This window comes from Equus quagga, unplaced genomic scaffold (genome assembly GCF_021613505.1).
Source record: "Equus quagga isolate Etosha38 unplaced genomic scaffold, UCLA_HA_Equagga_1.0 220_RagTag, whole genome shotgun sequence".
NCBI classification, from domain to species: domain Eukaryota; kingdom Metazoa; phylum Chordata; class Mammalia; order Perissodactyla; family Equidae; genus Equus; species Equus quagga.
Genome location: NW_025799647.1, coordinates 2,295,943 through 2,321,368, shown reverse-complemented (window position 1 = coordinate 2,321,368; position 25,426 = coordinate 2,295,943). Strand labels below are relative to the sequence as shown.

General features: G+C 36.4%; 1 protein-coding gene across 9 annotated transcripts in view; it reads left to right on the top strand.

Annotated features, from left to right (window-relative positions):
- The window catches only part of LOC124233772 (DNA repair protein RAD51 homolog 2), a 555,642-nt gene that overhangs the window by 18,944 nt on the left and 511,272 nt on the right, over nt 1-25,426 (top strand). For all 9 annotated transcript variants that reach the window (XR_006887137.1, XR_006887138.1, XM_046650966.1 and 6 more), the window contains 3 exons: nt 9,217-9,353; nt 21,131-21,250; nt 22,273-22,456. Coding sequence is in view for 7 of the 9 variants with exons in the window: in XM_046650966.1 (XP_046506922.1) it covers nt 9,217-9,353; nt 21,131-21,250; nt 22,273-22,456 (441 nt within the window). In the remaining 2 variants the exon portion in view is untranslated. The remainder of the gene's footprint in view (nt 1-9,216; nt 9,354-21,130; nt 21,251-22,272; nt 22,457-25,426) is intronic.

The following is a 25,426-nucleotide window of genomic DNA, read 5'->3' as shown; positions in this document are numbered from 1 at the left end:
ACATAGGAAACAACATGGCAACAACTTAAATGGATTCATTTGTGAATAGATCCTTTCAGAACATGTATAGAAATCATTGCAGATAATTTGAAGCATCAAGAATTAAAGCAAATTATTCAATGTGGAAGGATGCTGTATAATTAAAGTACAGAGGTTTCTGACATGGCCCAGATTATCAGATCAGTTGATTCTGTTTCAGTAATGAAATACATGAAGAACTAAATTTTCTCATATGCTATGAAAGTAAAGATATATCACGGAAGACACAGTCTCAAAAATAAATGACTTCTTGAATAAAAAACAGTGTTTATGAGGGAATTTCCTGAGAGTAATGGTGATATTATGACTTGATAGGGGTTTAGATTGCATTATGTGTATGCATTTGTTGGAACTCATCAAATGGTACACTTAAGTTTTGTGCATTTCATCGTACGTAAAATTTACCTAAAAAATAATCATACATATTAAACTCAAGTTAATGATTTATTCCCTGAACTGTTAGGGGAAAATGTGTTGATGTTTTTGACCTGCTTTGAAATGCATTAAAAAATCTTAATATGGATTGATGAATGGGTAGAGAGATGGATTGATGAATAGAGTAGTATAGTATCGTAATAGTAAAAATGGTAATTGCTGAGTCCAGTTGGTGGGTATATGGATGTTCCCTGTAAAATTCTCTGAACTTTTCCGTTGCATCATCTTTGAGCAATCTATAGCAACATAGTTGATGTCAGATGTATGAAGAGTGCTTCTGGATGGTATCAATGTTGTTAGTTTTTATGAAAATCTGACTGGTAAATTAGAGAACCTCCATAGTACTCTCTAATGAGATGAGACATGATCATGAAAATCATTTGAATCACAAGAGCTTCTTTGATTATTTCACAGTGAAGATTGTCAAAGAGTTGTTGAATTTAAAGATGGGTGAAACATTTATTTACATGAAAAGACATGTCGAATTTGCTGACCCTTTTTGTATGACCAGTGGCTATGTAATATGCTACATATCAACCAACCAACCAACCAACCAACTAACAATGGGACACCTTACTCCATCTCTTCAAAGTGAAAGCTGTGTTTTTACAATGAGTAAGGAAGTAACTGCCTGTTTAAAGACAGATTAAAATACAGAGAGAGTTTTTTTTAAATCACTGCTTGGAAATGTTACTTTTATCATGCAATTTTTGTTGTCAAAGGTATGTGTATCTTATGAAAACTTTACTATCTGCACACTTTTAAAAACTTGTAACAATAGTTTCTATACTGTTGAAAAATCTTCCAAATGAGTCAGTTGATTTTGAAACCAATTGTTAAAAATGTTAAAATGCAGTATCTTTTTACTAGTTTGCAACAACAATTGATTGACATGAGAGAAAATGGAAATTTGTTAGCCAAAGTTCAACAAAAACTTTTGCTAATTGATGAAAGTTATTAAAAAATGAAAATAGTGATTTAGGAAGTAGAATGAATGATATATTTTTAAAATTTCAGTCCTTGCATTTTTGCAATTATCTCTTTCTCAACTATACAGTCATTGCAATTAAATACTGAAATAAGTAGAACTTAGGACTTGACATTTCAATCACAGAATTACAAAATATTTAAATCAATATTTAAAAAAATATAATTTCATTTGTTATTTCAATCACGGAATTACAAAATATTTAAATCAATATTTAAAAAAGAATATAATTTCATTTGTTATTATTGTCATTGCTTCACTGAAGTGTTGGTAAGTTATTATGAGAATGAAAGATCTGTACAACTAATAAGATAGAAACTATTTTTAAATGCTTCTAATCTTTTTTCTTTCTTGATTCCTATTTTATGCATGTTTTATACTGTGTAGAACATATCAGTAAAATAGTATAATATAATAAATATACATATATTGGAGAATCATACTAAATTTTTCTTTGTTTGTGTGTCAGAATATGTAATTAAGGGAGTTTGGAGAACCCTTTTCAGTGATCACTCACGATCTGACAAACTTATTGGTGGCAGCAATTACTTATCCTTAAAGTCTACATCATTGTTTTCGAACTTATAAATTAGCACATAGTTTCTAACTTGTGAGCCTTTGTTTTTTTTTTATTTATTTTTATTTTTTTTTATTAATGTTATGATAGATTACAACCTTGTGAGATTTCAGTTGTACATTATTGTTATTCATGTTGTGGGTATACCTCTTTCCCCTTTGTGCCCTCCCCCTACCTCCCCTTTTCCCTGGTAACCACTGATCAGATCTCCTTGTCAATATGTTAACTTCCACCTATGAGTGGAGTCATATAGAGTTCGTCTTTCTCTGACTGGCTTATTTCGCTTAACATAATACCCTCGAGGTCCATCCACGTTGCTGTGAATGGGCCAATTTTGTCTTTTTTATGGCTGAGTAGTATTCCATTGTGTATATATACCATATCTTTATCCAATCATCAGTTTCTGGGCATGTAGGTTGGTTCCACGTCTTGGCTATTGTAAATAATGCTGCGATGAACATAGGGGTGCAAGAGACTCTTGGGATTTCTGATTTCAGGTTCTTAGGATAGATACCCACTAATGGGACGGCTGGGTCATAGGGTATTTCTATTTTTAACTTTTTGAGACATCTCCATACTGTTTTCCGTAGTGGCTGTACCAGTTTGCATTCCCACCAACAGTGTATGAGGGTTCCTTTTTCTCCACAACCTCTCCAACATTTGTCGCTCTTGGTTTTGGATGTTTTTGCCAATCTAACGGATGTAAGGTGATATCTTAGTGTAGTTTTGATTTGCATTTCCCTGATGATTAGTGATGATGAACATCTTTTCATGTGTCTATTGGCCATATTCATATCTTCTTTTGAGAAATGTCTGTTCATGTTCTCTGCCCATTTTTTGATCAGGTTGTTTGTTTTTTTGTTGTTAAGCCGTGTGAGTTCTTTGTATATTATGGAGATAAACCCTTTGTCGGATAAGTGGCTTGTAAATATTTTTTCTCAATTAGTGAGCTGTTTTTTTGTTTCAATCCTGTTTTCCCTTGCCTTAAAGAAGCTCTTTAGTCTGATGAAGTCCCATTTGTTTATTCTTTCTATTGTTTCCCTCAACTGAGGAGTTATAGTGTCCGAAAAGATTCTTTTGAAACTGATGTCAAAGAGTGTACTGCCTATATTCTTTTCTAGAAGACTTATTGTTTCAGGCCTGATCTTTAGGTCTTTGATCCATTTTGAGTTTATTTTGGTGTGTGGTGAAAAAGAATGGTCAATTTTCAATCTTTTGCATGTGGCTGTCCAGTTTTCCCAGCACCGTTTGTTGAAGAGACTTTCTTTTCTCCATTGTAGGCCCTCTGCTCCTTTGTCGAAGATTAGCTGTCCATAGATGTGTGGTTTTATCTCTGGGCTTTCACTTCTGTTCCATTGATCTGTGGACCTGTTTTTGTACCAGTACCATGCTGTTTTGATCACTGTAGCTTTGTAGTATGTTTTGAAATCGGGGATTGTGATTCCGCCGGCTTTGTTTTTCTTGCTCAGGATTGCTTTAGCAATTCGGGGTCTTTTGTTGCCCCATATGAATTTTAGGATTGTTTGTTCAATTTCTGTGAAGAATGTTCTTGGGATTCTGATTGGGATAGCATTGAATCTGTAGATTGCTTTAGGTAGTATGGACATTTTAACTATGTTTATTCTTCCAATCCATGTGCATGGAATGTCTTTCCATCTCTTTATGTCGTCGTCAATTTCTTTCAAGAAAGTCTTGTAGTTTTCATTGTATAGATCCTTCACTTCCTTGGTTAAGTTTATCCCAAGGTATTTTATTCTTTTCGTTGCGATTGTGAATGGGATTGAGTTCTTGAGTTCTTTTTCTGTTAGTTCATTGTTAGTGTATAGAAATGCTACTGATTTATGTATGTTGATTTTATACCCTGCTACTTTGCTGTAGTTGTTGATTATTTCTAATAGTTTTTCTATGGATTCTTTGGGGTTTTCTATATATAAGATCATGTCGTCTGCAAACAGTGAGAGTTTTACTTCTTCATTACCTATTTGGATTCCTTTTATTTCTTTTTCCTGCCGAATTGCTCTGGCCAACACCTCCAGTACTATGTTGAATAGGAGTGGTAAAAGTGGGCACCCTTGTCTTGTTCCTGTCCTCAGAGGGATGGCTTTCAGTTTTTGTCCATTGAGTATGATGTTGGCTGTGGGTCTGTCATATATGGCCTTTATTATGTTGAGGCACTTTCCTTCTATACCCATTTTATTGAGGGTTTTTATCATAAATGGGTGTTGGATCTTATCGAATGCTTTCTCTGCATCTATTGAGATGATCATGTGGTTTTTGTTTTTCATTTTGTTGATGTAGTGTATCACGTTGATTGACTTGCGGATGTTGAACCATCCCTGTGTCCCTGGTATAGTTCCCACTTGATCATGGTGTGTAATCTTTTTGATGTATTGCTGTATTCGGTTTCCCAGAATTTTGTTGAGGATTTTTGCATCTATGTTCATCAGTGATATCGGCCTGTAGTTCTCCTTCTTTGTGTTGTCCTTGTCAGGTTTGGGGATCAGAGTGATGTTGGCTTCATAGAATGTGTTAGGGAGTACTCCATCTTCCTCAATTTTCTGGAATAGTTTGAGAAGAATAGGTATTAAGTCTTCTTTGAATGTTTGGTAGAATTCTCCAGAGAAGCCGTCTGGTCCTGGACTCTTATTTTTGAGGAGGTTTTTGATTACTGTTTCTATTTCCTTACTTGTGATTGGCCTATTCAGATTCTCCATTTCTTCCTGATTCAGTTTGGGGAGGTTGTAGGAGTCTAGGAAGTTGTCCATTTCTTCCAGGTTGTTCAATTTGTTGGCATATAGTTTTTCATAGTATTCTCTTATGATCCCTTGTATTTCATTGATATCTGTTGTGATTTCTTCTCTCTCATTCCTAATTTTATTTATTTGAGATTTCTCTCTTCTTTTCTTGGTGAGTGTAGCTAAAGGTTTGTCGATTTTGTTAATTTTTTCGAAGAACCAACTCTTTGTTTCATTGATCCTTTCTACTGTCTTTTTTGTTTCAATATCGTTTATTTCTGCTCTTATTTTTATTATTTCCCTCCTTCTACTGACTCTGGGCTTTGTTTGTTCTTCTTTTTCTAGTTCTGTTAGGTGTCGTTTGAGGTTGCTTATGTGAGCTTTTTCTTGTTTTGTGAGGTGAGCCTGTATTGCGATGAATTTCCCTCTTAGGACTGCTTTTGCTGCATCCCAAATGATTTGGTATGTAGTGTTCTCATTTTCATTTGTCTCCAGATAATATTTGATTTCTTCTTTAATTTCTTCAATAATCCATTGTTTGTTCAGAAGCATGTTGTTTAGTCTCCACATTTTTGCACCTTTCTCTGCTTCTTTCTTGTAGTGGATTTATAGTTTCATAGCATTATGATCAGAAAAGATGCTTGATATTATTTCAGCTCTCTTGTATTTATTGATGTTTGCTTTGTTTCCCAAAATATGGTCAATCCTTGAGAATGTTCCATGTGCACTTGAGAAGAATGTGTAACCTGCTGTTTTTGGATGAAGTGTTCTATATATATCTATTAAGTCCATCTGGTCTAATTTTTCATTTAATTCTATTATTTCCTTGTTGATTTTCTGTCTGGATGTTCTGTCCTTTGGTGTTAATGGTGTGTTGAGGTCCCCTACTATTATTGTATTGTTGTTGATGTCTTCTTTTAGTTCTGTTAAGAGTTGCTTTACAAATTTTGGTGCTCCTGTGTTGGGTGCATATATATTTATAAGTGTTATGTCTTCTTGGTGGAGAGTCCCTTTTATCATTATGTATTGTCCCTCTTTGTCTTTCTTTATCTGTTTTGCTTTGAAGTCTACCTTGTCTGATATTAGTATAGCGACACCTGCTTTCTTTTGTTCATTATTAGCTTGGAGTATTGTTCTCCATCCCTTCACTCTGAGTCTGTGTTTGTCTTTGGGGCTGAGGTGTGTTTCCTGGAGGCAGCATATTGTTGGGTCTTGTGCTTTGATCCATCCTGCCACTCTGTGTCTTTTGATTGGGGAGTTCAATCCATTTACATTTAGAGTGATTATTGAGATGTGAGGTTGTAGCTACCATTTTATGTCTTGTTTTCTGGTTTTCTTCAATTTCCTTTGTTTCTCGTCCCATGGTTTAATCTGTTCTGATGAAGAGCTGCTACTCTCTGTTGTTGTCCTTCTACTTATCTCCTCTGCTCTTGGTTTTGTAGCCCATTACCTTTTTTTTATTTTTCAGGAATGAGGGTTTTCCTGAGGATTTCCTGAAGAGGAGCTTTTGTGGCAATGAACTCCCTTAATTTTTGTTTATCTGGGAAAGTTTTTATTTCTCCATCGTATTTGAAGGATATTTTCGCTGGGTAGAGAATTCTCTGCTGTAGGTTTTTGTCCTTCAGATTTTTGAATATATCATTCCACTCTCTTCTAGCCTGTAAAGTTTCTGCTGAGAAATCTGCTGATAGCCTGATGGGGGTTCCTTTGTAGGTTAGTTTCTTTTGCCTGGCTGTCCTTAGTATTTTCTCCTTGTCGTTGACTTTTGCTAGCTTCACTACTATATGCCGTGGAGTTGGTCTTCTTGCATTGATAAAGTTTGGAGATCTATTGGCTTCTGTCACCTGAAGATCCATCTCTCTCACCAGATTTGGGAAGTTCTCAGCCATTATTTCTTTGAATAGGCTTTCTGCCCCTTTCTCCTTCTCTTCTCCCTCTGGTATACCTATAATCTTTACGTTGCATCTCCTAATTGTGTCTGATAATTCTCGGAGGGTTTCTTCATTTCTTTTTAGTCTTACTTCTCTCTCCTCCTCTGCCTGCAGCATTTCTATATTCCTATCTTCCAAATTGCTAATTCTTTCCTCCATATTATCGGCCCTACTGTTCAGTGCATCTAGATTTTTCTTAATCTCCTCTATTGTGTTCTTCATTTCCAGTATTTCTGTTTGGTTCTTCTTTATAGTATCAAACTCTTTTGTGACATAGCTCCTGAACTCGTTGAGTTGTCTATCTGAATTCTCTCTTAACTCATTGAGTATTTTAATGATGGCTGTTTTGAAGTCATCATCATTTAGGTTATATATTTCATTTTCTGTGGGATTGTTGTCTGTGTATTTGTTGTTTTCCTTCTGTTCTGGAGATTTAATGTATTTTTTCATATTGCTTGATGTTGTAGATTTGTGCCTCTGCATAGAGATAGAGATTAGTTGCTCCTTCCACTTGTTTCTGCTGGTGTGGTGGGGGAGCAGCTGTTTATACTGCACCAACCAGGAACCCTATCCGCAGTTGCTAACTGGGCCTGGGCCCCTCCTCATAGTCACAGTGGTCCTTTGGATTCCCTCTTCTGCCGTGGGGGCCATCACGGGGGGGGCTTCAGGCTGCTGGTGCCTACTGTTGCAGCCTCTGGAGCTTCACCCAGCCCCAGTCCTCTCCAAGATCTCTGGCAATCTCTTGCCCAGCTGTGCCGGCAGTGGCAGCCAGGGGGCCGCCACGCCCTCTGTGATTTTCTCTGGGACCGTCTGGGCGCCGTGGACACCAGGCGGGATCTCCCCGCCAATGGTGGGGCGAGACTCTCCCCACGGGCTCAAGTGTGTAACTCTAGAGTTTCCCTCTGCATTTAGGAGTAATTGCGGGGGGTTTAGGTAGGGTTCTGGTCACCTGTTTCCACCGTCACTCCTCTGGTGTGTGCGCGCTCCTGCCCTAGGTGTGTGTTGATCTTCTGGGGGCGTCCGTTGGAAGAAAGCCGCTTGCAGGTACTAGGCTGTTTGGTCAGGGTTGGAGAGTTTTCACCTATCTCCACCTCCTCCCGGAGGGAAGTCCGTCCGCCTTCCAATGTATAGTTGCGTGGATCTCTCAGACGTCCTGAGATGCTATCTGGATATCCTTTGTTAAGCGATGAGTGTCCAAATAATTGTAGACTCGAAGGGGGAGAGACAAAGAGGACTACTCACGGCGCCATCTTGGATCTTCTCTGAGCCTTTGTTTTTTAATGTTGAGCCTTGGTGAATGAAGTTTACCTTTGCCTGTGTGCTAAAGCAGTGGTTCTCAAAGAATAGAGCAGCATCAGCATCACTTGGGAGCTTATTAGAAATATAAATTCCCAGGCCCCATCCCAGACCTACTGAACTGAAAATGCTGGGTAACAGGCTTGCCAGGGGATTCTAATGTTCACTCAAGTTTGAGAAGCACTGGCCTACATGTTTTAGGCTCATGGATCATCCCTCCTTATGTCTTCCTAGTCATGATGTATCTGAGACCATTTCTCTCCAACTATAGTATATCTCAGTCTTAGCTCAGACTTTTTTCATCTCCACTGGAGATTTTCTTCTCTCTTCCCTCCCTCCTCTTCTTTTCCTTTCTTCCTATCGTGAAAAATTGTTCATTAGTGTTATTTTCACAAAAGGGATAGTGTCTGGGTTCCTAAAATTTGGATACCACAGCCAATGTGACAAATAGCATATACTTAAGGGTGATATTTTTAACATTTTCAAATGAATTTTTGGTAACTACTTCCAGCTGGACTTGAATATGTATGTGATTAATTTTGTGTTCTTTTCTGTCTATATCCTCTTGAATTCAACTTTTATAATCTCAAAATAGCTTTCCTACAACTAAAATTTCACAGCATTCATTTCAATGGATGAATCACCTACACTCAACAATTGTTGAATTTTGTTACTTTTGCATTTCTCTCTTTCTACACAAACACAACACACTTTTTTCACGGAACCATTTAAAAGTAACTTGTATACGTCAGTACCCTTCATTCCTAAATACTTTAAAGATCAAAGTAGCTTTTAATGGGACTGTTACAAAATTATTCTGAAAGGCCAATTCATAACAAATGCTAAACCAATTAATAAATCCTAAATATTTTCAAGATCCTTTTATAACTGTCTTATGAGGAAAAGGTATAGAACTCCCAAGTTGTGAATGTATAAATGAATCCTCCAGCTTTTCTCAGCCACAGTTTTTCATTTGAACTACAGAACACAGAGGATGATTTGAGTGACTATTTTTTTCATTTCTCTCAAGGATGGTACGTAACCAGTACCAATCCAGATGCATAGGGGAGAAGTTAATTCATTATATACAATGGATGTGTTAGAATGTTCTCTCCAGGAACTTGGGTTAGTTGGACTGTGTATGTGGCAAGTTCTTAAAAGGATTTTGCTTTGAATAGCTTGTGATGTTTATACAAGTATCTTTTTTCTTTTTAGATTACAGGTCCACCAGGTTGTGGAAAAACTCAGTTTTGTATAATGATGAGCATTTTGGCTACATTACCCATTGACATGGGAGGATTGGAAGGAGCTGTTGTGTACATTGACACAGAGGCAGCATTTAGTGCTGAACGGTAGGAGATTTCCTTATTTTCTATTATATTGCTTTATTTTTGTAACTTACAGCATGTAATATTTACAAATAGGTTGACATTTGCCTTTTTTTTGAGAACACAGAATGCTAGATACTGTTTTAAAGGAATTATCCTTTTAAAGTTGACATAGGAAGCAGTTTCTTTTTGTTGTTTCTATCTCTTTCTTATTGGCTTAAGTGGGGTTCCTGGATAAGCTGTGTTTTGCAGAGATTCAGGAAGAAAGAAATTCAAGAAACAGAGAAAGGAATCTAAGTAGGAAATGGGGAAGTTGCAAAATTAATAAGAAACACAAAAGATAAGCTGCTTTATAAGTAATTTCTAGTTGGACGTAAAATATTAGTGAATGGAAAAACTGCAAATTTCAAAACAATTTTTGATTGAGAAGTACTTTGCTTTGATCTTTGAAATAGTATGATGTTAAATGTAGGAAATGATATGCCACTGGTTTGTCACGTCTTTGAGTTTGTGTTCTATTTTTGTTTCTTCAAAGCCAAATCCAGTGACTGACACACATTACATGCTCAGAAAATGTTTGATAAATGAATGAATTGACAGATGTTACTCTCAGATTGTGAAATCCAGATACCACTTCCTACTAAAAGGAACGAGGTTCCTAGGGGAAATGGCTGATCCTAGCTCTGGAGCAGGAAATTTTTAGGATGGTCTGAAACATCATATCAGATAGCAAGGAAGCTATCAAAGACTATGTAGGGGAATGTCAGAAGGACTCACGAGTCAACCTGAAGAGCTCTCACTGGCCAAAGATGAAACAGGTTGAGCACCAGTAAGAATAGCAATGGTGGTGGATTAAAACACATGAAATATGTTTAAATCCATGAGTCTATACTATTAAGAAATGAAAAGCACCTAATTGATCACTATTCAAGAATTCTGGAGAAGGAACTCATTTTGAAAATGAGTGAAAAAATGGAAATCAAGTGTCTGTTCTCCTTTTCTATATAAACTGTTATGAGTAACAAATAGATCTTTTTATAGACATACTCCAGTAATAAATGAAGAAGGAATGATAGACTATCACCAAGTTACAAACCTTAACCATTTAATGGATCTAGGATTTGAATATTGTGATATAATAAATATATATTTTGTCTTCATCCTGGTTCTTGGCAAAATGGCTTCATAAACTTTTGGAATTTCCTAAGTGATAGAGGTGAGAGGAGCATCATTTGTTATTCATAATTATTCCCTTTCAGTCATACTTGAGTTTATGCTAACGACATGACTCTTGGTGGGACCCTAGATAGCTTCAGATATGGGCTGGTTGCCAGAAGAACCAATCATGTGATTATAGTTATGGAACTTTTAGGGCCCCCATTTCCCCAACCTCTGAAGAAGGGAGAGGGGCAGGAAACCAGGTAATCACCAATGGCCCATGATTTAATCAGTCATGCTTATGTAATGGAATCTCCACAGAAATCTCTAGATGATAGGATTTGGAAAGCTTCCAGGTTGGTGAACACAAAGAAGTGCTGGAAGGTGGTGCACCCAGAGAGGTCATGGGGTCTCTGTGTTCTCCTTTACCCCTCAATACCATACCCTGTGCATCTCTTTCATTTGGCTGATCCTGAGTTGTATCCTGTATAAAAAACTGGTACTAGTCAGTAAAGTGCATTCCTGAGTTCTGTGAGCCATTCTAGAAAATTATTGAGCCTGAGGAGGGGGCCATGGGAACTCTCAATTTATAGCTGGTTGGTCAGAAGTATCAGAGGCCTGGGACTTGCCATTGGTGACTGAAGTGGGGGCAGTCTTGTGGGACTGAGCCTTTAACCTGTGGGGTCTGAGGTAACTCCTGGTAGTGTTAGAACTGAATTAAGTTGTAGGACACCCAGTTGGTGTCCACAGAGAATTGGAGAATTGCTTGGTGTGGAAAACCCACACATTTGCTGTCAGAAATGTGAGTAAAAACAGTTCATAAACATAAAGGTTGTTAACATCACAAGAAGACAGCCAGTCATTGTGGCACTTCCTGATGGAAGAGTAATCAAGCCTGAATGAGATCAAGCCTTCGGTTTACAACATATACAGAGAAGAGAGGAACGTGTTAAACTACACCAGAGGGATGCAATCAGAAAATCCAAGCTGGGAAATGACAGAAAAAACAACCTGGTTTCTTTAACAAATAAATTATACGATTGAAAAACAGAGTTGGAAGAGGAACCTTTGGATTTAAAGAGACTTAAAAGATGCATTGCTCTCCTCACATTGTACCTCTGAAACTCGCACAATGCTGTATGTCAACTATATCTCAATTAAGCTGAAAAAAAAGGTTTGATCAGTTGCAATGTGATGAACTTATTTGGATCTTAAACAAATAAATGGTAAAAAAAAAAAAAAGACAAAAACCAAAACATAAATGAGATGACTGGAAATCTGAACACTGAAATGTATTTGATACTAAAGCTGGTGAAGACATTGGTTCACTCAGGTTGTCCAAGTGAAAGATAGTCTTTAAAATGCCAGTGACTGGCCTTCAACCAACAAACCAAGTAAGTATTAAATAGCCAATTAGGTAATAACTGGCTAATGTATACATAGCTCTTACAAAGGTCATGGGAAATTTGCTTAAAGAATTGAAGGATAAGTTTATTCTGATAATAGCAGTTCGGTTCACTGTAATTAGATTCCTGCTTTCTTGCACCACATGCAAAACTCAGTGTAGGATGTCTTCTTAAGGAATAAACCGTTGCATGACTCCATTGTTATCAATATTACAGCTCAGAGTAGGTTAAAAATCCTATCAGTGAATTGGGTGAAATCCAGTATAAACACAATAGCAGGTAACTAGTCCAAATTAGTTTGTGGAGATTTTTGTTTGCTTTTCTTTGTCTTGGCATATAGCCTTAATTATCTACTTTTTGCATCCTCCATATTTACTTATTTTCCTTTATTATCTTTTCCTGCCTATGTGCATATTAGTACTTGCATTAGAGGCAGGTTGGAAAATGAAAAGGTAAAATTTTCATCCCTTTGTTGGAATTATGTTGCATAATTCACAAGGAGCTCTTATGAAGGTCATTTCAGGATAGGGGTTGAAACTTACATTGTTTTTACTTTTCTAGTCTGTTCTCCACAAGGCTGGAAAAGTGTGGTCATCTGGCTGCTATATGGAATGCATTTTGAGGTCTGATAATAGAGTCAGGTGGAATAAAAAGTACCAGTGCTGTTTTGCAGACTTGGCATTCTTATGCTGCCTTCTGGAGTTTGTCATGGTGGGTCAGAGAATGGAGCTGGCTCTGTACTGCCTGGTCACATTTCATTTGTGCTGTTACAGGACTGCTTGACTTCTATTTGGATTTATTGGGGAAGGTTGGTCAATTAGTTAGGAAAGCGTTCTGCTGCAAGTAACGGAATACCCAAAGAACAGTGGCTTAAACAAAAAGAGGTTCGTTTTTTTCACGTAACAAGAAGACTTGAATAGGTGGTTGCTGGCAGTGGTTCTGCTGATCACTGATGACAGGGAGACCTAGGGCTGTGTATTTAGGCATTGTATCCATTCTGTGCTCAAGGCAATGGGAAGGGAAAGGGCCAGCTGTATCTTTTATCAGGAAAGTATAATTTTTTCAGACTAGCTACCTCCTTCTCTCTGCCGATTTTCTTTTCATCCTCTGGAATCGTCCTGCACATTTCTCACTGAGCCACCCCTGTATGCAAGGGAGGATGGTAAAGTGAGGGAAAAAGTTGTAACAAGCACGATGAGTTGCCTGGGGCTGGTTAACATTGCTGCCTGAATAAAATTGGAGTTCTCATAGCAAGGAAGAAGTGGGAATGGATATTGCTAGGTAATTAACAGTGTCTGCTACCACTGGGATAGTTTCTAGACTTAGAGAAGAGGTAAAGCAGGAAAATATGAGACTCAAAAAGGAATATAGTGTAACTCTTTGTATGTCTCTATATTGTAACTCTTTGTATGTCCCTGTATGTAGCATTGTCTCATTTTGTGCTTACAAGCAAGTAAATGAGAAAGTGAATTGAAGGATTAATATGAGGGATGATTAAAGGATTTACATATAGAGAACTTCGGGTAAGTGGTAAAAAGTGGAAAATAATTTCTGTCAGTAAATTGCTAGATGTATTACAAAGCTATAGTAATCAAAACAGTATGGTCTTGGCATAAAAACAGAAACACAGATCAATGGATCAGAATAGAGAGCCCAGAAATAAATATGATAATAATACATAAATAAATATGATCAATTAATTTATGACAGAGGAGCCAAGAATATACAATGTGGAAATGACAGTCTCTTCAATAAATGGTGTTGGGAAAACTGGACAGCCACGTGCAAAACAATGAAACTAGACTCATATCTTACACTGTACACAAAAATTAACTCAAAATGGGTTAAAGACTTGAATGGAAGATCTGAAACCATGAAACTCCTAGAAGGAAACATAGGTAGTAAGCTCCCCGACATCGATCTTAGTGATGGTTTTTTGGGTCTGACTCCAAAAGCAAAGGCAACAAAAGCAGAAATCAACAAGTGGGACTAAATCAAACTAAAAAACTTCTGCACAGCAAAGGAAATCATCAGCAAAATGAAAAGGCAATCTACTGAATGGGAGAAGATATTTGCAAGTCATATATCTGATAAGGGTTAATATCCAAAATATATAAAGAACTCATACAGCTCAATAGCAAAAAAACAATCCAATTAAAAAATGAGCAGAGGATCTGAACAGCCTTTTTTCCAAAGACATATAGAAGGCCAGTAGGTACATGAAAAGGTGCTCAACATCACTAATCATCAGGGAAATGCAAATCAAACCACAATGAGATATCACCTCTTAGATATGGCTGTTAACACAAAGACAATAACAAGCGTTAGGATGTTGAGAAAAGGGAGCCCTTGTGTATTTTTGGTGGGAATGTAAATTGGTGCAGCCACTATGGAAGATAGTATGGAGGTTTCTTATAAAATTAAAAATGTAACTACCATAAGATCCAGCAATTCTACTTCTGGGTATTTATCCAAAGAAAGTGAAAGCACTAACTCAAAAAGATGTATGCACCTCCATGTTCATACAGCATTATTTACAATAGCCAAGATATGGAAACAACCTGAGTATCCATTGATGGATGAATGGGTAAAGTAAATGTGGTATATATATATATACAATGGAATATTGTTCAGCCATAGAAAAGAATAAAATCTTGCCATTTGCAACAACATGAATGGACCTTGAGGGCATTATGTTAAGTGAAATGGGTCAGACAGAGAAAGACAAATACCATATGATCTCACTTATATGTAGAATCTAAACAAAACAAAAGAAAACAAAACAAGAAAAACAAGCTCATACGGATTGGTGGTTGCTAGAGGCAGGGGCAGAGGGTGGGCAGAATGGGTGAAGGGGGTCAAAAAGTACAAACTTCCAGTTATAAAATGAATAAATCATGGGGATGTAATGTACAGCATGGTGACTATGGTTAATAATACTGTATTGCTTATTTGAAAGCTGCTGAGACAGTAGATCTTAAAAGTTCTCATCACAAGAAAAAAAATTTTGTGACTAGGGTGACGAGTGTTAACTAGAATTATTGTGGTGATCATTTCACAATGTGTACAAATATTGAATCATTGTGTCTAACACCTGAAAGTAGTATAATGTTATATGCCGATTATACCTTAATAAAGAAAAAAAGTCCTATACAAATTCTTTCATAGAATAAAAAAGATGGAAAAAAAGAATAAAAATATGATAGATATCATGAAAAATTAAAAAAATAAGAAGATACAGGTTCAAATATGCTTTTTATGTTGAGCCAAAGTAACCCTCTGTGAAGCTTCCAAATTTGGAACCTAGCTCTATTCCATGAAACATGACAAAATAAGGCTAATCTTTCTACTATCTGTCCTTTGAATTAGTGGTTCTTGAATTTGGTGCACATTGGAGTCATCTGGGGAGCTTAACTACCAGTTCCTAGAACCTACCAGCAAAATTCGGATTCATCTTGTCTTGGATGTGACTTGGCATCTGAAGTTTTAAAACCTCCCCCTGCGATTCTAATGTGCAGACCACATTGAGAACCACTATTTGAAAAGAGCTATCTTGTTCCCAACACTTTTAGTCTTCTCTTTCCAAAACTAATTCTTTTTTCCTTCTATTATTCTGCATGACATAATTTCCAGATTCCCTCATCATCTTAGTCCCCTGAATATGCTCCGCTTAGTTGAAGTTGATCTTTAAATGCTGAACCTAGAAGTTCTCTAGTAGTCTGACCGGCGCAGAATAAAGTTGTCATTGTGATTTTTTATTCTTTGCAGATTGACTTGCATTAGTGTTTGAGTAACTGTGTGACACTGGTAGCATATGGTGAGCCTATAATCAACTAAAGCTCTTAGCTCCTTTTCACGTGAACTCATGCTAAACCGTGAATTCCCAATTCTGAATGTACAGAGTTGACTTTCTGAATTTCCTGATTTATTTTTTAATTTTTTTATTGAGTTCATAATAGGTTACATCATTGTGAAATTTCACTTGCACCTTATTTCTTGTCCGTCACCATATATGTGCTTCTCTTCACTCCCTGTGCCCACTCTCCAACCCCCTTCCCCTGGTAACCACTAAACTGTTTTAGTTGTCCGTGTGTTTGTTTATATTCCACATATGAGTGAAATCATATGGTGTTTGTCTTTCTCAGTCTGGCTTACTTTGCTTAACATAATACCCTCCAGGTCCATCCGTGTTGTTGCAAATAGGATGATTTTGTCTTTTTTATGGCTGAGTAGTAGTCCATGATATATATACCGCATCTTCTTTATCCAATCATCGGTGATGGGCACTTGGATTACTTCCATGTCTTGGTTATTGTGAATAGTGCTGCAATGAACTGATTTATTTTTGTCCTCAATAAATTTCATCTTGTTAGTTTATTTTCATTTGTTCTAGCTTGCTAATTTTTAACTGAATCATTATTTGATTATTCAGTATATTAGCCTAGGGTCAGGATTAGGGTGAGGCAAGTAGGGCACTCACCTCAAGGACAAAATTTAAGGGGCACCACCTCAGAAATGGAGTCAAATAAATTTTTTTTCAGTTTTATTGAGGTATAATTGACAAATAAAATTGTAATAAGTTTAAAGAGTCCACGTAAAAAATGGCTAGATATCTTTCTATCAAGAAGGAGGGAGAAAACAGAAGAGGAGTAAATAAAAATTCTGTAAGTTTAAAATGTATAAAAAAAAGAAACCCTTCCAAGTGATGTACTTGAAAGCACTTTGGAAAGATTAGTTATATTTTTTAAAGCAATGCACTAATTAGCTTATTTACACATGTCTTTGAGAAGATAATCTAAAGTAGTTTGTTCATCAGAGATCAGCTGTGTCTCCAGCCTGCTTAATAATCAGATAATAGTATAGTCTGGTGCTAAGCCCTTGGGTACTGAGAACTGCCTTCGGGAGAGGAGGATGCTAAACGGGCGGAGTTCTGGATCTCCTTCTCCTGACTGACTCAGAAAAAGTCTGTTTTTATTTGTTTTGCCTATTGGACTTATGCTTAAGATCTAATATAGTCTTAGACACTATGTGCTTGTATATATCTTGAGAATATGGGTAAGTAAATTAACGTGACCTGTCTATGGAAATTTTGGCAACCATGAGCGTTCCAGTATACATGAATTGAATGAATACTATGTTATCCCTATTGGAGATAATTAGAAAAAGATGGAACTGGAGGTTAAGAATAAGAAATGTAGGTGATTTGAATGGTAAATAGTAATAGAGGTGTTCAAAATAAAACTTTGGGAGAAATAAAATGGATAAAGGAAAATAAAGCTTGGTTTTAGAACTGCAAGTGGATATGTGTGTAAGGAAAACTGAGAGATCTGGGAAAGCAAGAGATGGGACCCAGGACCCTGGAAGGTGGGGATCTGGGGCGATGGGATATATAACTGGCATTTCAGGAGGGATAAGTGGACATTGCTGAGTTGTCATGAAATCAAAAAAACTGCAAAAACTAGGAAGAAAGATATGGTCCAACAGGGAAGGAAGACATTAATCAAATAATCACAAAAATGTAAAACTATAACTATTTTAACTAAGCATACAAAGGAGAGGTTTATGTTTTATTGGGTCTGTGTGGAAAAAATGGTCAAGCTTAGATCTGAAGGAGCTGCTGTACTGGGTGTGCATATCACCTCTTAGGGTGCCAAGTACCCCACAGTGAGTGCCCTCTAATTCCTACAAGCTATGTAGAATGTCACTCTTTCTGAATCAGTGTATCAAGAGGGAGGCATGTGGTGGTAGTGGCTAGCCATGACTTTGGCTGATTCTGAAGGCAATACCAGTGTGGTCTTAGGACCATTTACCTATTTGTTAGTTGGTACAAATCCAAGATATTTGACCCAGACGACAAACAATAGTGGAGATAAATTCCGTCCTACCATTTTTTGAGATGGTTTCATGAGTTTGGGTAAGTTTTCTTTAGTCCACTTCCAGCTGCCTTATTATTTGTGAATCTATGTGAATTAGTGGGGAGGGAGATCCTGAAGAGTTTCTAGGATAGAAAATGGAAATTCGTCATAAGTACTTATTAGTGGTAAAACAAAACTTTGGAGTTTTCTGGAGTCTATGAGGAACTAATAGATTCACATTATTATCTTTAGTAATACTACAGTGCTAAGCAAATACATATTGAATTAACGAACAGGAAAATGTTACATATGTACCAGAAGCTTTGAGAAATCATAAATTTACATTTCAGCACATTTATGATGTTTTATTCCAAGTAAAATTTTGGAAAACTTCTTTTTACATTAACCATATGTTTTATTTCAAGTTGGTGTGTGGTCACTAATGTAAAGCTTTTAACTTTCCTTTTATTCAAGAGCTGTGAAGTAACGAGGAAACTAGTAACAAAAATCTTGATCCAAATCCAGTCATCTCCACTTCAATGAGTGGTAATTCCATTCTTCCAGATGCTCATCCAATTAGTCAAGAAATCCCCTCAGCTCCTTTTTGAACTATATTTTTAGTTCAGTTACTTCTAATCGCCTGAGCTATTCTCTAGGTCAAGTCACCAACATCTGTTATCTGGACTGCTGCACTGGCTGACTTTACTTTCACCCTTGCCCCATCTATAGCCTCTTTTCCATTTGGGAGCTAGAGTGATTCTTAAAAAAAAAAAAAAAAAAAAAAAAAAAGAAGTCAGATTATGTCAGTCTTGCTCCTAGGTTTCCCATTTTACTAAATAAAACCTAAACAAAATACCACAGACCTAAGGATCTCATGTGATCTTGGCCTCTTTCTGGTCCTCTGACCTTATTTCCTGTTATTCTCCTCTTACTTCTTGTGTTGTGGCTACGTTAGCCTCCTTATTTTTCCTCACACACACAAGACATCTTCATACACTTTTGCACTTGCTATAATTGTCTCTTGCTATGCACTATTCCACTGGATATCCATGATTCATTTTGTCATCTCCCTTAAAATTTTGCTCAAATATTACTTTAGTAAAGAGGCTTTCCCAGACCACCCTACATAAAATAGCACTTGCTTCCATCTGTCACAGTCTGTTCCCTCATCCTGGTTCACTTTTCTTTAGAGCACTTACTATCTGATGTATAATATCTATTTATTTGTTTGTCTCTCTCTGTAGAATGTGGTTCCATGAGGAAAGGGTTTTGTTTTGCTGTTGTTCATTGCCATATCCTTAGCACCTAGGATGGTGCCTGGCATTTAGTAGGTCCTCAGTAAATATTTGTGCATAAATCTTAAGTGCATCCTTTGAAAGGAAGACTTTTTATAAAAGAGATGTCCACCAGATGGCATTGCTTTCAAACTTTATGTAATTAATGTCAGGGAGCAAAAGATAGATCTTTTCTGTTGTTTGCTCTAACTAGAAAAGATCTTTGTGATGAAGATTGTCACAAGAAATTGCTACGTTTAATCTGAGGCATATAGAATGCTACATTTATGTTTGGTTTTTGATTTATGTATTTTTAGATATCTTTTCTAAAATAAAAAAACATTTGGAGAAACTTATTATAGGAAATTATAGCATGTTGGTATGTAGATAGCATTTGGTACAGTTATTTAGCATGGTGACTGTGACTTAGGTTAGTTCATATCCCTGCATTGACCACCTTCCTTCTGAGGGGCCTTACTGGAAGGAGAGAGCAGTAATAAGTTCCAGGGCCTTTCACCACTCAAGCCACTAGTTGAAATCCAGCCCAGTGTGGGAGGAAGAAAGTCATTACTGTCTGTCAGCTGTTTAGGCATGGTTGCCAGTGAGTTAGGTACTCCCAATCTAGTTCCTAATCAACTGGGTGTCCAAGTTTTGAAAAACTTCACGTTTCTGGCAGATGTTACCATACCTATCCTGCTAAAAGTCGGTGGGTTCCAAGTGTCAGAATTTTTTAGCTGACTTCTCTGACTAGCACTAAACTCAGCAAATAGTTGCCCTAATCAAGAAATTTACACATTTTCCCCAAACCCTCAACATCTGCCTGTTCGGCGTTTGCCAGTGTCATCTCATTTCTTCTTGCTTTCATCACTTACCTCATTTCTTCCTTTTGTTCAATCCCTATGCCTCTCTCAAGCACTTCTCCTGAATGGTCCTTTGATCCATTTTGTTCTCACTCTTTACACATCTTTACTCCTAAAGTAATTTTTCTCTTCCTGTTCAACCTAATGATGTTTTTCTTTTCAAGTTGTTCAAAATATACTTTAAAAAAAGTTATTGACTTGTTTTCTTTTATGTCTCTCTTTTCCTGTTTTAGATTTTTCTCTTTCTCTTCTGATCATGGCATAAGTGAGAGACTTATTTTGTTTATCTCTTTAAAGTTCTCAGCCTCTTCTTGGAACTCACTAACTATGTAGAAATGAAAACACTAGTCTGTTGTACTTTTGTGTCTTTAAATGGAATGTAAAGTATAGGATGGTTTTAGTGTTTACAGTCCTCCCTCCCAGTTCCCCTTGGATGGTTAATTACTGAGCTGATAAAGTATCATTTTAAATAGGAGACAGTTACATGCAAAGATTTACATTTTTAACCAGAAATACTTGAAATTTCTAGTACTGCTCTCCATGTCATGTACTATTTATGATGATAGTTGCATCTGTTTTAACTTGCACTCTCCTACGTTTGGCCTACCCCATGTATTAGATCTAGCTTTGAGGTCAGCGTTCAGTGTTTAGAAAATCATTTTTTGTTTACTAAGGAAATATTGGACACCATCCGTTTATTTGGAAAATAATTTCCTGTTTACCAAGGAACTGTTGGATAGGACTTTGTATGTAATAAGTTTTAATTGAGAAAGCATATTTTTCTGGCCTGAGACATGGAGACTTACTGATATCTGGTGATTAGAATGATAATGTCTATATTTGTTCAAATATATTTGTTTCATTCATGAAAATGAAAGCACTTTTCTTGTTTACTAAACATATCTTATAGCTGCTAGTCAACTTATCATTTATAAAAAAACATATTTATTCCCAGAAAGATAAATCTCAGAGACATTGTTGCTTGCTCAACATTAGATGAGTTCTAAAAGCCCTTGCTGGTCTCATGCTCTGACTGCTAACCTCTTTTACTGCTTGTAAAGGAGACCTTTATAAGTCCAAAATTGTATATTAAGCCATTTTGCTTATACCTGCTCTATTGATAAGGCTTTTTGTTCTAGTGTTACTTGTGGCTTATGAGTTTCTTAAGTAAAATTTGTTAAGGGTTCAGCATTGTGGCCTTAAATATCATTGACTATTTTTGCTTGTCCTATTTTTTGCCCCCCACAGACTGGTTGAGATAGCAGAATCTCGTTTTCCCAGCTATTTTAACAATGAAGACAAATTACTTTTGACAAGCAGTAACGTTCATCTTTACCGGGAACTCAGTTGTGATGAGGTTCTACAAAGGTACACCATTTTAGATTTTGGTATTTTAGTAATACTTTGAAGATTTTATTTTTCATGTTTTTAGCTTCTGAGTGGAAAAGAAAGTCCCTACATATTAGGATTATGGGAAATAAATATTGCCGTGTTCTTCTGTTCTTACTGCAGCCTATTGGTTGAAATATTTCTTTAAGAATGAAAAAATATTAAACAAAATATTTTAGATTTTATTAATTAAGTGGAGTATTAATTATCTGTTGTTCCACTAACAAATTACTGCAAAGTTTAGCAGCTTAAAACAGCAAACATAGATTATCTTACATAGTTTTTGAGGATTAGGTATCTGGGAGTGGCTTAGCTGGGTGTTCCTGGATGAGGATTGCTCAAGAGCTCACAGTCAAGCTGTTGGCCAGGGCTGTAGTCATCATCTCAAGTCTCACTTGGGACTAGAGAATCCTGGAGAATTTCAAGATCACTCATGTAGTTGCTGGAAGGCCTCCCTTCTTTCCTGGATGTTAGCCAGAGGCCTCTGTCCCTCACCATGTGGGCACTCCATAGGGCTACTTAGAACATGGCAACTTACCTCCGCCAGAGCGAGTTGATCTGAGAGAGAGTAGGCAGGTGAGAGAGAGCCCAAGATGGAAGCAGTAGTCTTTTATAACCTACTCTCAGAAATGACGTACTGTTATTCCCTGGTACAACAAGGGAGGGGACTCCACAGGGGTGTGAATACCAGGAGTTGGGCATAACTGGGGGTCATTTTGGAGACTGGCTACCACAAGTAGTTTTACTCTAAAATTGGAGCTTTAGCAGTATCATAGGAGAACCAAGGCATAAAACTAAATGAAGATATTTTGGTCTGTTTCCAAGAGTGCAATATGTATAGAAGAACTGAAAATAAGTTATGTTTATTAAATACTTGCAAGCATTACTGTAACTTAGGGAAGAACAATTTGTTGTTTTTAAGTTGGTTAACCTTTGCAATGCCTCATTTTTTTTATTATATCTTAAATTTATCCACTATTTTACAAATTCTGCTTTTACAGGGTTGAATCTTTAGAAGAAGAAATTATTTCAAAAGGAGTTAAACTTGTGATTATTGACTCTGTTGCTTCTGTGGTAAGAAAGGAGTTTGATACACAACTTCAAGGCAACATGAGAGAAAGGAACAAGTTCTTGGCAAGAGAAGCAGCTTCCTTGAAGTATTTGGCTGAGGAATTTTCAATCCCAGTAAGTTTTCTTTTCCTTTCCTTTCTTTCCTTCATATTAAGTTCACTGACTCATAGTATGAAATAATATAATTAGAAGGAAATATAAAACAGATGACTTTTTAAATGCAACACAGTCTAATTGCTATAGCAGATATCACCATCTTCTTAACTTTGGTCATTTGTTGAGATTATTTTATCTTTTTCAAATTTGAGCCTGGAGCAGATTTAAATGTTGTTTTTAAAAGTTCCTAAAGTCACTCCTTTTCTTTGTTCTCATTCTTTACTCTTTGTACGTGTTTTATGTTACTTTTGTCACACTGAGATAAATATTAAGTATTAAAACTCCATGAAATTGCCTGGGTCTGTTTCTATACAGTTTTTTTTAATGGAAGTAGATGTCAGTTTTGTAAATATTTTAGGTTTAGATATTATGTTATTGTGTTCAGTGCTGTTTGTACACTGTACAGGATTTGGTTTGTTTCAAATGGCCAGAGGTTGACTATTATAGTGTGTGTGATAGAAATGAAAGTGTCAGTAAGGAACTCTTGAAAGATTACTGTTGACATGATGTTTAGTAGTGGGAGTTGTGATCAGGAAATCGGAAGATGAGGGTATATTGCAAGCGTTTGTGGTGGGTGAGCTATAAAACATAAGTATGTGCTAAAGTTCCATTCCCATTAGCAGTGTGTGGGAGGGTTCCACTTGTTTTGCAGCCTCAGCAACATTTAGTATTGTCAGGCTTTTAAATTTTAGCCATGCATTATCTCAACTGAAGATAAGGAAATTCCTTAAACTGAGGTAAAATTTAGTTATGATTTTATAATTTTTAGATTTGTGTTTGGAAAATTAAAATCTTGGATCTTGTTAATGTAAAGAATATGTACCAATAGTGTAAACTGCTACACAGCCTTTGAGATTTATAAACCCAAGCAAGAAGTCAAGGGAGAAAATGTGGCATACAAAAAGTACTACATATTTTAATGGCTTTGTAAGTCATATTTTGGATTATATGATGTAGTTCCTAGTGAAGTCAGGTGCTATAAAGTTTATCCTGGATGATGCTCCTCTTTAAATTTTATTGTAGGGGGCTGGCCTGGTGGTGCAGTGGTTAAGCTCACACGTTCTGCTTCGGTGGCCCTGGTTTCGCCAGTTCGGAGCCTGGGTGCAGACATGGCACCTCTTGGCAAGCCATGCTGTGGCAAGTGTTCCACATATAAAGTGGAGGAAGATGGGCTCAGATGTTAGCTTAGGGCCAATCTTCCTCAGCAAAAAAAGGAGGATTGGCAGCAGATGTTAGCTTAGGGCTAATCTTCCTCAAAAAAAAAAAAATTAAATTTTATTGTAGTTGCTTAAAATGATAAATTCACATCCATGTATTCCATAGTCAAGGAGAATAAGGGAATTTAAAAATATTTTATAGAGTTACTTCATTGAGTAGAAAAGTTAAGTATATATGTTTATTTTATTAATTCTTACTGTTGCCTGACTTAGTTCTGTGTAAAATATGAAAATGCACTTTTTAAAAGTTATGTTTGCTTTTAAATAATAATTGTAGGCTAATGCTTTTCTGTTTTTACTAAGGCAATTTATTTTCTTGAGTGAGAAAGGGCCTCTGCTTTTCTTTGTTTTACTAGAACCCTCTGAAAGAATAGTTACTTAGTATCCCCCGTCTCTCTGTCTTTACAGTTTGTTTTTCTGTTTAGAGGTAAATGCAGAGTATAATATGTACTTACACAACATAGGGTGGTATTGGTTTTTATGACAAGTAAGTATTGAGTTTAGAAGGCTTTTGAAAAATACTTCCTTTAAAAAGTGTCAGAATTTTCCTGGATTACTTACCTCATTTAAATGGAAAATCATAAATTTTTAAGTGTTTATACCATGCTTTGAATAGGTGCCTTCATATTGAACTAACTGTTTTTAAGAAGTATGTCATTATCTGGTTTATACACCTTTCAAGTTAGTAAACCTTCTACCTCCTTGTAGTTCCTTAAACATACCAACAAACATTCCTACCTCAGGAAGTGTTTGCTATTCCTCAGCCTGGAATATTCCTCCTCAAAACATCCATGTGATTTGTTCTTTCCTGTCACCTGATTAGTGAGGACTTCCCTGACCATGTATTAACCACACTCGTTGCCTCCTCCTCTATATTACTATGCTTTGTTTTTCTCCATCACAGTTTTCACTCTCTAGCATGTTATAATAAGTTTATGTTTATTGTTTGTGTCCCCTCAACCCCATAGAGTGGTTACAGGAATTCTGTCTGCTCTGTTCATTACTTTATTCTCAGTGCCAGGAATAGTGCCTAACACACAGTACATATTTTTGAATGTATGAATTGCAGATGCTGCTTTTCATCTTGGACTTGAATTAATCTTATATATATTGGTACTGAACTTAAACTTTAATATTTGCTTTTAACCCTGTTTTGATCCTATCTTAATGTTGTGTATTATTTCTAATAGTAATAAAATATAATTTTAGTTGGTAAGGTGTCTTATCATATAGGAGCTGTGCTCAGGTTACACTGGCATCTTGTAGGAAGAAAAAAGAATTCTTAAGAGTCTTAAACTTGGAAAAGGCTTTAGAGATCTAGATAGTATCAGAGAGCCAAGAAGCAGAAGAGATTCTATCTCACTTTAGTAAACTACGATGAGTAAATGTCTGGTGGCCTCTGAGGTTTGGGCAGGAATCCAAGCATTCCTGTGGATTCCTGGCTGTGAATCTGAGATGCTGGATAGGGCCAGGACCATGCCTGGCATTTTTACACAGTCTAGATATCTTTTCATTCAAATAAGAGTAAAGAGTAAGACCAGTTTGAGTAGTGGGGTGAGTACTTTATAGAATTTTAAAATTTCTCTATAGTTAACATGCAGTGCTTTTAAAATGTGGGGGAAGAGCTTAAAAATATAATTTGTACTTAATTTTTATTGTCACATTGTATATAAGTTTGTGTATGTATTTATGTATGGTTGTATGCAAGCAT